This window comes from Coregonus lavaretus (assembly GCF_964263955.1).
Source record: "Coregonus lavaretus genome assembly, contig: HAP1_SCAFFOLD_7992, whole genome shotgun sequence".
NCBI lineage: Eukaryota > Metazoa > Chordata > Actinopteri > Salmoniformes > Salmonidae > Coregonus > Coregonus lavaretus.
The window spans coordinates 8,903-22,770 of NW_028159637.1; the positions used below are offsets into that span (position 1 = coordinate 8,903).

General features: G+C 45.2%; 1 protein-coding gene across 1 annotated transcript; it reads left to right on the top strand.

Annotated features, from left to right (window-relative positions):
- Nucleotides 1–639: 639 nt before the first annotated feature.
- Nucleotides 640–13,177, top strand: LOC311122612 (tripartite motif-containing protein 16-like; the record flags this gene model as incomplete). Its single annotated transcript, XM_084196953.1, has 6 exons — nucleotides 640–1,236; nucleotides 2,958–3,053; nucleotides 11,541–11,774; nucleotides 11,899–12,058; nucleotides 12,184–12,243; nucleotides 12,480–13,177. 6 exons carry the CDS (start codon nucleotides 640–642, stop codon nucleotides 12,986–12,988), a joined length of 1,656 nt encoding a protein of 551 aa, XP_084053079.1. The 3' UTR covers nucleotides 12,989–13,177.
- Between the last annotated feature and the right edge of the window lie 691 nt (nucleotides 13,178–13,868).

A 13,868-nucleotide genomic window follows, 5' to 3' on the forward strand; every position in this document is an offset into this window, starting at 1 on the left:
TTAGGATTATTAGAGAAGCTTTTTCTGCTGAAAGGCAGTTTCATTTCTTCTGGTTGCAGAAAACAATTCATTGGATATGTTCGTAACCCCATCCACCTATAAGATGTGGGGGGTTTCTGTCTGACTAAGAAGAGATACAAAGAATTCTGATTGTAAAACGTCTTCTCTTTTTAGTCCTAGATATGGCTAGGGTTAGGGTTACTGCTGAATGTAGTAACTCTAACCCTGACCCTAGGCCTAACAGTAATAACCACACTGTAATGTAAAGTATTACCTCATTCTCAATGATCAGTCAATACATACAGTATTCATTTAAACTACAGTATATTGGCATTTTGAAGCTTATTAAAATAATTATAATATGTACTTAATAGGAACTGTTACCCTTTATATATTCTAACAACTCATATTTGTTAGATTTATTCCAAATGAAGGGCCCTAACCTAGAAACGAAAATATTTGTCTCCCTCTCCACGTTGAACGCAGTTCTCTCTCTGTCCCTCCCTCCCTCCCTCCCTCTAACCTCACCTATCTGGCAGATCCAGAAGTCCCTCCCCTCCCAAAAACTCACTTCTGTGGAAACGAAACTGATCTGAGTCTCTGTGTCGTCTCTCTGTGTGAGAGTGAACAACCATCCAAATGGCTAAGCAGGGAGTTCTGCTGGACCAGGACCAGTTATGTTGTTCTGTCTGTCTGGATCTGCTGAAGGAGCCGGTCACCATCCCCTGTGGACACAGTTACTGTAGGAGCTGTATTGACGGCTGCTGGGATCAGGATGTTCTGAAAGGGGTCTATAGCTGTCCTCAGTGCAGAGAGACCTTCACTCCAAGGCCTAATCTGAGGAAAAATAACATGTTGGCTGAGTTGGTGGAGAAACTGAAGAAGACAGGACTCCAGGCTGCTCCCCCTCCTGCTCTGTGCTATGCTGGACCTGGAGATGTGGCATGTGATGTCTGCACTGGGACCAGAAAGCGGAAAGCCCTCATGTCCTGTCTGACGTGTTTGGCTTCTTACTGTGAGACTCACCACCAATCTCACTATGAATCTCCTGCTTTGAAGAAGCACAAGCTGGTTAAAGCCACCGCACAACTACAGGAGAAGATCTGCTCTCATCATGACAAATTGCTGGAGGTTTACTGTCGTACCGATCAGCAGTGTATCTGTTATCTGTGTACAATGGATGAACATAAAGGCCATGATACAGTGTCAGCTGCAGCAGAGAGGACTGAGAAACAGGTAAGACCAGAACTACTTGTTGGTGACTGTCTGATAAACAAAGAATTAAAGATACAGTGCCTTGCAAAAGTATTCATCCCCCTTGGCGTTTTTCCTATTTTGTTGCATTACAACCTGTAATTTAAATGGATTTTTATTTGGATTTCATGTAATGGACATACACAAAATAGTCCAAATTGGTGAAGTGGAATTTAAAAAAAATAACTTTTTTCAAATAATTCTAAAAAATAAATAACGGAAAAGTGGTTCGTGCATATGAATATGGCACCACATTAAACCTGCCAAGAGAGGGCCGCCCATCAAAACTCACGGACCAGGCAAGGAGGGCATTAATCAGAGAAGCAACAGAGACCAAATATAACCCTGAAGGAGCTGCAAAGTTCCACAGCGTAGATTGGGGTATCTGTCCATAGGACCACTTTAAGTCGTACACTCCACAGAGCTGGGCTTTACGGAAGAGCGGCCAGAAAAAAGGCATTACCACACGTTTGGTGTTCGCTAAAAGGCATGTGGGAGACTCCCCAAACATATGAAAGAAGGTACTCTGGTCAGATGAGACTCAAATTGAGCTTTTCGGCCATCAAGAAAAACGCTATGTCTGGCGCAAACCCAACACCTCTCATCACCCCGAGAACACCATCCCCACAGTGAAGCATGGTGGTGGCAGCATCATGCTGTGGGGATGTTTTTCATCAGCAGGGACTGGGAAACTGGTCAGAATTGAAGGAATGATGAATGGCACTAAATACAGGGAAATTCTTGAGGGAAACCTGTTTCAGTCTTCCAAAGATTTGAGACTGGGACAGAGGTTCACCTTCCAGCAGGACAATGACCCTAAGCATACTGCTAAAGCAACACTCAAGTGATTTAAGCGGAAACATTTAAATGTCTTGGAATGGCCTAGTCAAAGCCAAGACCTCAATCCAATTGAGAATCTGCGGTATGACTTAAAGATTGCTGTACACCAGCGGAACCCATCCAACTTGAAGGAGCTGGAGCAGTTTTGCCAGTGGCTACATGTGCCAAGCTTATAGAGACATACCCCAAGAGACTTGCAGCTATAATTGCTGTAAAAGGTGGCTCTGCAAAGTATTGACCTTGGTGGGGTGAATAGTTATGCACGCTCAAGTTTTCTTTTTTTTGGTCTTATTTCTTGTTTGTTTCACACACAAAAATATTTTGCATCTTCAAAGTGTTAGGCATGTTGTGTAAATCAAATGATACAAACCCACAAAAAATCCATTTTAATTCCAGGTTGTAAGGCAACAAAATAGGAAAAATGCCAAGGGGGGTGAATACTTTCACAAGGCACTGTACAGTAGGAACTAAGGCTGTTTGAATATGAGATCATTCAAGTGATATCGATCCACGGCAGAACAAATATGAACACAAACCTTGATTATATAGATATGTTAACCCAGAGTCTCCAAATGTATCACAATTTTCTAAAGTCAAACACCATTATCATTCGTTATCAAACATCATTATCATTCGTTATCAAACACCATTATCATTCGTTATCAAACACCCAATCAGCTCCCCTGTTTTGTGCACTGTTAAAACTATAATCATTCACATAACAACTTAATAATATAATTTCACACAGACACTTCCTCAACATTTTAATCCCTATCTTCTATGGGCCCTATGTCCCATTACTATACCATTGATCTACTGGACAAATAAAGCTTGATAGCTCATTGAAGAGTGATTCTCCACAGAGGCAGCTGGGGATGAGTCAGCAGAAAGTCCAGCAGAGATTCCAGGAGAGAGAGAAGGAGCTGAAGGAGCTCCAACAGGCTGTGGAGTCTCTCAAGGTGAGTATTGTTGACCAGAGGAGACACACCATTTCACTTCTCTCCTCCAGTCAGAGAGAGAGAGAGAGAGAGGGGCCCCTATCCAATCCCACTGGCTCCACTGTTGGGAACAGGCTGTCTGGACCCCTTTCAGAGAATAGACTGCTTAATGTAACCGGTGGGATATGAACCCGGGTCTACTGAGGAGAGAAAACAACATCTTGACCGTTACACCAAGAGGACATTCCCTTTGGGTCGAGGGCCGACACAGTTTTTGAAGTCGAAGGCGGGGCTTTCTCATCACATAACCTTGAGTAACCATGACTGACTCATGTCCCCTATACATTAACATGAAGCTCTCTCTCTCTCTCTCTCTCTCTCTCTCTCTCTCTCTCTCTCTCTCTCTCTCTCTCTCTCTCTCTCTCTCTCTCTCTCTCTCTCTCTCTCTCTCTCTCTCTCTCTCTCTCTCTCTCTCTCTCCTCTCTCTCTCTCTCTCTCTCTCTCTCTCTCTCTCTCTCTCCTCTCTCTCTCCTCTCTCTCAATTCAATTGAATTCAAAGGGATTTATTGGCATGGGAAACATATGTTTACATTGCCACAGCAAGTGAAATAGATAATAAACAAACGTGAAATAAACCACCAGAAATGAACAGTAAACATTACACTCACAAAATGTTCAAAGGAATAGAGACATTTCAAATGTTATAATTCAAGTGCAAACAGAGTGAGCCATTCGCCAGACCGAGTTCAGGAGGTGAAATTGAAATGAATGAGGGAGAGTTAAGTGAGGTAGAAGGTGTGGTGATGAGCTCAGAACCAGAGCCTGGCATCAATGGACATGATAAAGAAGAATCTGGTGCAGTAAGAATTACATTGTTGGAGAAAGTGGATCCATACCTTTTGGCAGATCCATTTGTAGTTTCAGGGTGGGTGGGAAAGGAGTTGGGTGCAGTTGAATCAGTGAAGGTAACCTGTAGTGGACTTGTGATATTTGTTTGTGTTTCTTCTGACCAGAGGGAGTGGGCGCTCCGTGTCACGCAACTTGGGTCAAGATCTGTTTCTTGCTTTGCTCTTAGGAACAGGGCACCATTGAAAGGAGTGATTTCTGGGGTAGCGTTAAGTGTGGAGGTGGAGAAATTGAAGATGAAGATTCCTGGTGTTTGTGATTCCCGCCGTTTGGTGGGACGCAGACCCGGTGGTGAGCGTGGTGAAACAATTCAGGTGCAACGTTTATGGTCATTTCGCAGCAGTTTGTGGGAGAGAAATTCCAAGATGTTTTATGTGTGTGGAAGAGAATGGGATAAAGGATTGTTCTGGTGAATAAAGTTTGTGCCGAATCCACTGTGCTGTTTCAGGTGCAACAATTATGGTCATGTTGCAGCAGTTTGTAGGAGGGAGATTCCAAGATGTGGGAATTGTGCAGGAGGGGAAAGAGGATTGTGTAGTTTCGGTGGATAAAGTTGTGTGTGTCAACTGGAGGGTTGCCCATGTTGCTGGGGATTGGAAGTGTCCGGTGCGAGAGAGGCAGGTTGAGGTGGCTAGAGTCAGAGTAGTACAGAAGGTGTCGTATGCTGAGACAGTGAAGAAAGTAGAGGAGGATGGGTCAAGGGTGAGAGATCCTGAGAGGATCCCTGTGAGTAGTAGATCTGTGCCAGCACAGAGGGATAGGCCAACGAGTGATATATGCTTTAGTAAAGTTAGCTTCTTAGAGTTCATAGCAATGGTTATCAACTATACCGCAGAAATGGAACGTAAATCACAGAAAATGGATATTGTGGTGGCAGCTGCAGAGAAGTATTTGGGCATACAAGATTAGATTTCAGAAGAGTTCCAGGGTGTGTTGAGTGGTGGTGTCCCGTCCTCCCAGGCCGTTGGCATGGTGCAGGAGCAGATAGGGTCAAAGTAGTGGAATTGGGTAGTGGGTATTTAATGAGTGTAGGGTTAGTTGGAAGGGTGTTTTTTGTATTATTATAATTTCCCCTTTTCCCATTTTGTATCACAAAGTATAATGGATTTATATTATAGTCCAGTTGGGGGGCGGTAATGCAACATATTGGATGCCAACCGCCGTTAAACTCCTTCAGAAGAAGAACCGTTATATTATGTCTATGTACAGTATTGTAACGATGTCTCTGTCTCTCTCATTCATTAACTTTCATGGTAGTTGGTTATGTGGGTCTCTGGTTATGAATAGGGTGCTGACAGACAATTGTTGATGGATATTTATAGAGCTCTGATCAGGACGACAATTGATTACTGGTGTACAGTTTATCGAACAAGGCATAACTTGGCTTCAGAAGCTGGACAGAATCCAGTATATAGCTTTAAGGATATGGATATGTATTGGTGCATTTAAATCAACATCTGTATGTGCCTTACTGGTGGAGGCAGGAGAGATGCCTTTGGATATACAGCGTAAAAAATGGTCATTATCTTATTGGGTTGAAAGGCTGTGAGGTTGAGCATCCCACTGCTACTGTTCTAGATGACTGTTGGGAATATACTAGTAGACAAGGCAGTGGTTTTGGTTGGACAATTGGAAAGCTTGCTGATGAGATCGGTTTGAGGGAGTTGGAGGTTGGCCCTTCTGTGGTGATAGGGGATGTTCCTCCATGGTTACTCCCAGACCCTGTTGTTGATCTAACCTTGGTAGAGAAAAGGAAAGATTGGTCAGAAGTCAGTGATATAGAGAAACTGGTTGACAATTACATTGGTAGAAGTTTTTATGCTTTTTTAATGCTTTTCACAGATGGATCCAAGGACCCAGATAGTGGGCGCACAGGAGCAGGCGTTTACGTTCCTGAATTTGATGTGCAGATATGTAGAAGACTAACAGATGAACTGTCTGTATACTCAGTTGAACTGTTGGCGATAATAGTTGCCCTCCAGTGGGTGGAGGACGTACAACCTGGTAGAATTATAGTATGCTCAGATTCTCTGTCTGTATTGAATAGTTTATCATCTGGTAAATCTAATAGGAGTGACCTGCTATTGGAGGTATTAATGTTATTATAGAGAATTGAGAGAATGGGTGTAGTAGTGAGATTCTGCTTGGTCCCAGCACATTCGGGTGTGGAAGGGAATGAAATTGTAGACCAGTTAGCTAAAAGAGCTTTGAAACAAGATATAATTGATATTAATGTTCCACTGGGTAGAGGTGAGGCCAAATGTAAGATCAGAGCCATTTTGATAGATGTGTGGCAGAAGAGATGGTACTCTGAGCACAAGGGCCGGCATTTATATGAATAGTTTACAGGTTTACAGAAAGGTTGATGGACCAAGATTCGAAGGTCAGATTAGGAAGGAAGAGGTGGTGTTTACTAGATTGTGCTTAGGACATTGTACATTGAACTCGTCATTACATCTGGTTGGCAAGCATGGGAATGGTTTGTGTCTGGAGGGTACGGTCGATGAAACGGTGGAGCATGTGTTGTTATATTGAGTTAGGTAGGAGGTTTTAGAAATGTTGGAAACCGTGATTGACCACACACTCCAGCACAGTAGGTGGCGGCATGCACCTTTAACGTTGGTTTGTGGACCGCCATTATATCATAGAAGAAGATGTTGGTTGTGTGAGAGATTTGTGGTTCGTGAGGAGGGCTACTATTCTTTTTTCTTTTGGTTCTTGCGTATTTTCTGAATGTAATTTCTGATGGTGGAGGGTTTGCTTATTGGTTTCCACTGTTTATTGTTTAGAGTTGAGGGGGGAGTAGGGGTAGTTTGTTAGGGCGGCGTGATGGCCTCAACCGAGTGGAGAAGAAACGCTGTCGCTTCAGGTGCGTTCCGGAGAAAGGTGTGGAGGAAGTTTTGCTCCTGGTCGGCGAACAGGTTGGAGCGGAACATCTGCACTCTGCATCCACAATGAACAAGGCGGTGGTTGGGTTAATGAAAAGGTTTGTCTTGTTGTCAGTGGGATTTTTGGGAGGGGTGTGTTGGTGCAGATGTCGCCTCTTTCGATAAGAGTTGTGGTGGCTAATCTGCCTCCGTTTATTACTTACCAACAGACCGCAAGTAGTTGGTTAGTTTTTGTAAATTTGCAAGTGGTTTTCGTGTGCTCTCGGCTGGGTGCCAAGTGGAATCCGTTAAACATGTCTCTTTTCGTAGACAAGTGTTTGTTTCTTATCAAACTTCAAGGTTACACAGGGGAAGGGGTGGAACACAGGGTTTGCTAGCACAGATAGTTTTCGGTGTTTCTAGTGTGGGGATCATCAGTTATAGGCTACAAGCAGCAATATGATTGATAGGGAGGACAGGTATTGAACCCAAATAATCCCTACTCAGATGCGCTAACCTCAACCCTAGTAAACATGCATTATAAAAACCTTCTATAGAAAATTATCTCATATTGGGAGTAAATAGCCTCTGAATAGTGTTAGAAATTGCGTAATTCAAATCTGGTATTGGAATAAGAATCAAGACATCTTCAATCCAAGCTTAATTTATTATATGCAAAATGTATGTATGAAAAGTATGAAGGTTCACGGGTCCACCGCGCAGGGCACTCTGAGAACTAGAATTATTGTTTACAGAAATGTCTCAAATACTCTGACAGAAAGCCTCCACCTCTTCTGTTGGCCAACCAGAGCAAAGGACTGAGTGTGGTCCAGACTCCATTTCAGCCAATCCGTTCCATTTGTTGCCAAGCATGGTTGCTATGATAATAACCTGCGGAGTCAGCACCCAGAAAGACACCATCCCACTGTACTCCATGTTCAAGGACAGTTTCACAGACTACAAAGAGAGAGTGTTCTTATCAGCCTGTTATGTGAAACAATCCATATCAGTACAGTGCTCCTCATTAATGCATTCCTTCCAAGCTATTCATCACATACAGATCCAATTAAAAAATAAAACCAGACAATAGAAAATAAAAAACACTGCATCTTCCAGCCCATCAATAAATTACATAATGCAACCGTTGCGGTTAGCATATTTACCTCAACATGCCCCTCGCTTGCCTGAGAAGGCAGAGTGCTCGATGCTGGTTGATGAATTTGACAATTAATGTACTAGGAAAATACGTTTTTGTCGACCAGAGGTGACTGAATTAATGTTCAGGCGTATTGATAATCATTATAGTAATGAAGTATAATTTCAAAACATGAGCATAAAAACAGGTAATAATAAACATGACTCATCATTATATTACTTCCCAGTAATGTGTTTTCAGTCCTTCCTCTTGCGTTAGCAGTGTGGAAAGGGACAGTAAAAAGCTCAGGCAGGAGTTTTCCTGTAAGGGGGAGTGGTGGTGTATCCAGGGAGAGAACTAAACTAATCTTCTGAAATGTCATTCATGGTCTTATGCTGCCATCTATTGGAATTATTAAGCAACTGCAGTAGTACTGAATAAAGGTTTTTTTCTTACTAAAGTAGTGATTACTCAGAATTGCAAAATAAATGGCAGGGGTACCAGGAGGGAGGAGAGTACATTTTTTACATTTTTGTCATTTAGCAGATGCTCTTATCCAGAGCGACTTACAGTTAGTGAGTGCATACATTTTCATACTTTCCCCCCATGGGAAACGAACCCACAACCCTGGCGTTGCAAGCGCCATGCTCTACCAACTGAGCTACACGGTAGTAGTGCATGGCCAAGTGGTGGTGCGCAGGCCGTGGAGAAAGCGGTGGTGGGGAGGGTTGCAGCTGGGATACATGAGCTGAGGCAGGTTTCTGTAGTAACAGAGACTCCGGTGGGCGAAGGCTTGGTGGGCTCATCCCAGGAAATATTGCCTGTCATTAGGGAAGAGGCACTGATCAGGGGGGAAGTGCAGGGGGGCAGAGACTGGGTAGGAGGAGGACGGTACCGTGCCAATGGAGGAGGAGGAAGAGGGGGGAGGTGAGTCTGCGGGAGCGGAGGACAAGGCGGTCTCGTTTTCAGACGGCTCATTGGATCCAGAGCTGACAGCCAGTCAGGCTGAGGGCCCAGTATATACGCTGAGAGAACTTTCTAGGTTCCTGATGGAGACTGAAGGGGAAAAAGAAGGTTCTGCTGGAGTCTTATTTGATTGATCCTGGAAGGTTTGTAAGGTCAGTACAACACGTGATGAAGAATGAGGGGTTTAGTGTCCTCTCACCCAGGAAGCGGTATAGGCTGAGAAAATGGGTCATGGGTTCTTAAGGGCATGTCTTCAGAATATGCTTAAATGGATGTTTTTTTCTGGCATGGCGGCTTTATGGGCTTCTCTACTGGTTTCTGATTGTGGTGATTTCCCTCCCACCTCTTATGGAGATTTCACGGTTAGACTTCCTTAACATGAACGGCGGCAGAGACTAGGGGAATATGTCAAACAAAAACATTTAAACGTGATTTTTTAGCAAGAGACACACAGTGATGTGATTAATGAAGTGTATTGGGGGTCTGGTGGAAGGGGGCGCAGGTGCTGAGCCATGGCACAAATCTTAGTGCAGGGGTAGCAAAAGAGGTGTGTAAGGGTAGGTTGTTAGTGGTTAGAGCCTAAATCAATTTCCTTGTCTTTGCTTTGCTTTCCAAAATGTGTCTGCACCTAGTACAGGGCTCGGTTCTCTGTTTCACCTGGGCCCAGGCAGGTGTCCTATTGGAAATTCCATGTAAAGCTCTTCCAAGATGTCACGTTTTGCTCAAGCTTCCAGGGCTTTTGGGAAAGGTGGGGACAGCAGAAGGGGGAGTAACTACTGTTGTGGGGGAGAGGAGGGAGCCTGATGGGTGGGTAATTTCTGTTGTGGGGAGATGAGGGAGCCTGATGGGTGGGTAACTTCTGTTGTGGGGGAGAGGAGGGAGGCTGATGGGTGGGTAACTTCTGTTGTGGGGAGATGAGGGAGCCTGATGGGTGGGTAACTTCTGTTGTGGGGAGATGAGGGAGCCTGATGGGTGGGTAACTTCTGTTGTGGGGAGATGAGGGAGCCTGATGGGTGGGTAACTTCTGTTGTGGGGAGATGAGGGAGCCTGATGGGTGGGTAACTTCTGTTGTGGGGGAGATGAGGGAGCCTGATGGGTGGGTAACTTCTGTTGTGGGGAGATGAGGGAGCCTGATGGGTGGGTAACTTCTGTTGTGGGGAGATGAGGGAGCCTGATGGGCGGGTAACTTCTGTTGTGAGGAGATGAGGCTGCGGCTGTGGAGTTGTACTCTGATTTATAGAGGGCATAACTCTGTGATCCTGGGTGTTCTCAGGTTCTGCTCACAGACCTTTCCAAACTCTCTCTGTCACAGAGAAATCAAATTGACATTTCCCTGGCCTTTCACAAACTCTCAGCTGCCGTCTCTCAGACGGTCTGCCTCTGATTTTTTTTTTAAAAGGTCTGGGAAATTATTGGACAGGACGTGTGTTGCTATAAGTTGTAGGGGTTTAATGGCACAGGCAGGGAGCCCAGCCAACAGCGAGTTGCAGTAATCCAGACGGGAGATGACAAGTGCCTGGATTAGGACCTGTGCTGCTTCCTGTGTAAGGCAGGGTCGTACTCTCCGAATGTTGTAGAGCATGAACCTGCAGGATCGGGTCACCGCTTTGATGTTAGCAGAGAATGACAGGGTGTTGTCCAGGGTCACGCCAAGGTTCTTTGCACTCTGGGAGGAGGACACAATGGAGTTGTCAACCGTGATGGCGAGATCATGGAGCGGGCAGTCCTTCCCCGGGAGGAAGAGCAGCTCCGTCTTGCCGAGGTTCAGCTTGAGGTGGTGATCCGTCATCCACACTGATATGTCTGCCAGACATGCAGAGATGTGATTCGCCACCTGGTTATCAGAAGGGGGAAAAGAGAAAATTAATTGTGTGTCGTCTGCGTAGCAATGATAGGAGAGACCATGCGGCCGGAGAGACTCAATACACCAGGGGTCTCTGATTTCTATGCTGCAGTACTGAGGGCTGGAGCAGCCTGAGGAGGGGCCACCACCGTTTCCACCACTGCAAGTGACAGCAGAGACTGGGGACTGGCAGGAGAGTCTGGAGGACTTACTGACTTTTAACACTCTGAGCTTAGTGGGAGTGAAGGGGCATCAGTGGCAGGGGGTTGTGGGGGCTGAGAGCATGGCAGGGTATAGGTGGAGGGGCTCTATAAGCTCCCAGTGCTGGAAAGGTCAGGGGTCGTCCAGTGGAGGGTATTACATGGAGCCCTGGACACCAATAGCTGGTTGGCTCGGGTTGACCTGGGAGTTGGGGAGGGGTGTCCGTTTTCTGCAATGACAGACTGTTCATCATGTTTTTTCTGTGTTGCCAGGGTAATGCCATTACTGTTGACGCCTTAGGGTTGAGTTTGAGTTGTACAAAATGATCAACAGTGTGGAGATGTTTCAGGAGGTATGGGGGCTCAGGGGGGCTGTCTGTACGGCTGGAGAGGAGGGGTTGGATGGACGGTTGGAATGTGGTGCTGTTTGGTGTATTGTACTGTGGTGTTGGGTACTGGATAATGTGATTGTGTAGAGGTTGTGGTGGCACGCAATGTGTTTTTAGGGGTGGGGGTGATAGTGTAATGAGGATGGCTCATTAAAGTAAGACAAGTCAGTCTCTCTCTCTCTCTCTCTCTCTCTCTTAACAGCGCTCTGCACAGGCAGCAGTGGAGGACAGTGATAAGATCTTTACTGAGCTGATCCGCTCCATTGAGAGAAGGAGCTCTGAGGTGAAGGAGCTGATCAGAGCCCAAGAGAAGGCTCAAGTGAGTCAAGCTGAAGGACTCCTGGAGCAACTGGAGCAGGAGATAGCTGAGCTGAGGAAGAGAAGCACTGAGCTGGAGCAGCTCTCACACACAGAGGATCACATCCATTTCCTCCAGGTAACTCAACTGCCTTGATACATGTGATATGAAATTAAAACTCAATGTGAAACTCTCAATCATTTGGTTCTGTTCTCTCTCTCTCTCTCTCTCTCTCTCTCTCTCTCTCTCTCTCTCTCTCCAGAGTTATCAGTCTCTCTCCAGTACCAGTGTATCTTCAGACTTACCCAGCATCGTTGTCCGTCCTCTTCAGTACTTTGGAGATGTGAGTAAGACTGTGTCTGAACTGAGAGAGAAACTAGAAGACGTCCTTAAAGGAGAATGGACCAAGATCTCCACTACAGGTGTGTTGAAAATAATAAGAACATCAACTTTAGACCATTGAAAGTTCCCTACTAGTCATATACATGTGGAATATGGTGTGATGATAACATTCCCTCTCTCTGTGAATGTGTTTGTGTGTCTGTAGTGAATATAGTGGATGTTGTACTGCCTCCAGAGCCCAAGACCAGAGAACAGTTCTTACAATGTGAGTCTCTTTATTCTGAAGTAACTAACAGTCTCTTTTTACTGACACTCCTAACAATCCCTCTAGAAATATATAGCAATAGTAGATCTAATCAAAGACTGGGTATCTATCTGACTCCTCATTATTCTCTGATTTGATCTCTGCTGTGCTCTAATCAAAGACAGGGTAGATACAGTATCTGACTTAACTTATTGTTCTAACTCCCCTCATTGGTCTCTGCTCTGCTCTTCTCCCAGATTCCTGTCAGCTCACACTGGACCCAAACACAGCACACACACACCTCTCTCTGTCTGAAAGGAACAGAAAGGTGACCTATACAAACCAAGTCCAACCATATCCTGATCATCCAGACAGATTCACCAACTGGTGGCAGGTTCTGTGTAGAGAGGGTCTGTCTGGACGCTGTTACTGGGAGGTGGAGTGGAGTGGGTGGTGTGCTACAGCAGTCTCATATAAAGACATCAGCAGAACAGGGACAGATGGTGCATTTGGATACAATAACAAGTCCTGGAGTTTAGTGTGCTCTAGTGGTGGTTATTGGTTCAGACACAATAGTGTTAAGACTAAAGTATCAGGCCCTCAGTCCTCCAGAGTAGGAGTGTACCTGGATCACAAGGCAGGTACTCTGTCCTTCTACAGTGTCTCTGACACAATGACCCTCCTCCACAGAGTCCAGACCACATTCACTCAGCCCCTCTATCCTGGGGTTTCTCTCAATGGGACTGCTGAGCTGGTTAAACTGTAGTAGGGTCCACATAGATACTAGTCATGCTGGTGTAGTCTATAGCTGAGCTGGTTAAACTGTAGTAGTGTCCACATAGATACTAGTCATGCTGGTGTAGTATATAGCTGAGCTGGTTAAACTGTAGTAGGGTCCACATAGATACTAGTCATGCTGGTGTAGTCTATAGCTGAGCTGGTTAAACTGTAGTAGGGTCCACATAGATACTAGTCATGCTGGTGTAGTCTATAGCTGAGCTGGTTAAACTGTAGTAGGGTCCACATAGATACTAGTCATGCTGGTGTAGTCTATAGCTGAGCTGGTTAAACTGTAGTAGGGTCCACATAGATACTAGTCATGCTGGTGTAGTCTATAGCTGAGCTGGTTAAACTGTAGTAGGGTCCACATAGATACTAGTCATGCTGGTGTAGTCTATAGCTGAGCTGGTTAAACTGTAGTAGGGTCCACATTGATGGTGGTCAGCACCATCCCCATCTCCAGATGGACTTTAAGAGATGTTGATGGTGGTCAGCACCATCCCCATCTCCAGTGCAGAAGGCCAGCAGGGATTTTCTCAAATGAATCTGATTTGCACCTCAACCCGCGCCTCTCTGCATACCTCCACCATATCAGGGCTACTCTTTCTGAACCTTGTTGGCCCACCCCTGACCAAATTCAACCCAGTCCCCTATGTGAGGTCATGGATTGCTAAAGGACCCAGATGTGTCACAGACACCAGGAGCAAAACAAGAGATAGGGAGGAGAAGACGCACCAGGAAATGGCCGTGTTGTGGAAGGTTCTGGAAAACTTTACAAACTTGTTCTGTACTGTGAAGTTAATCTGTGTATGCGCTTCATATTATCAGATAGGCAGGAGGCCTATATACTATAATATGTGTTCTGC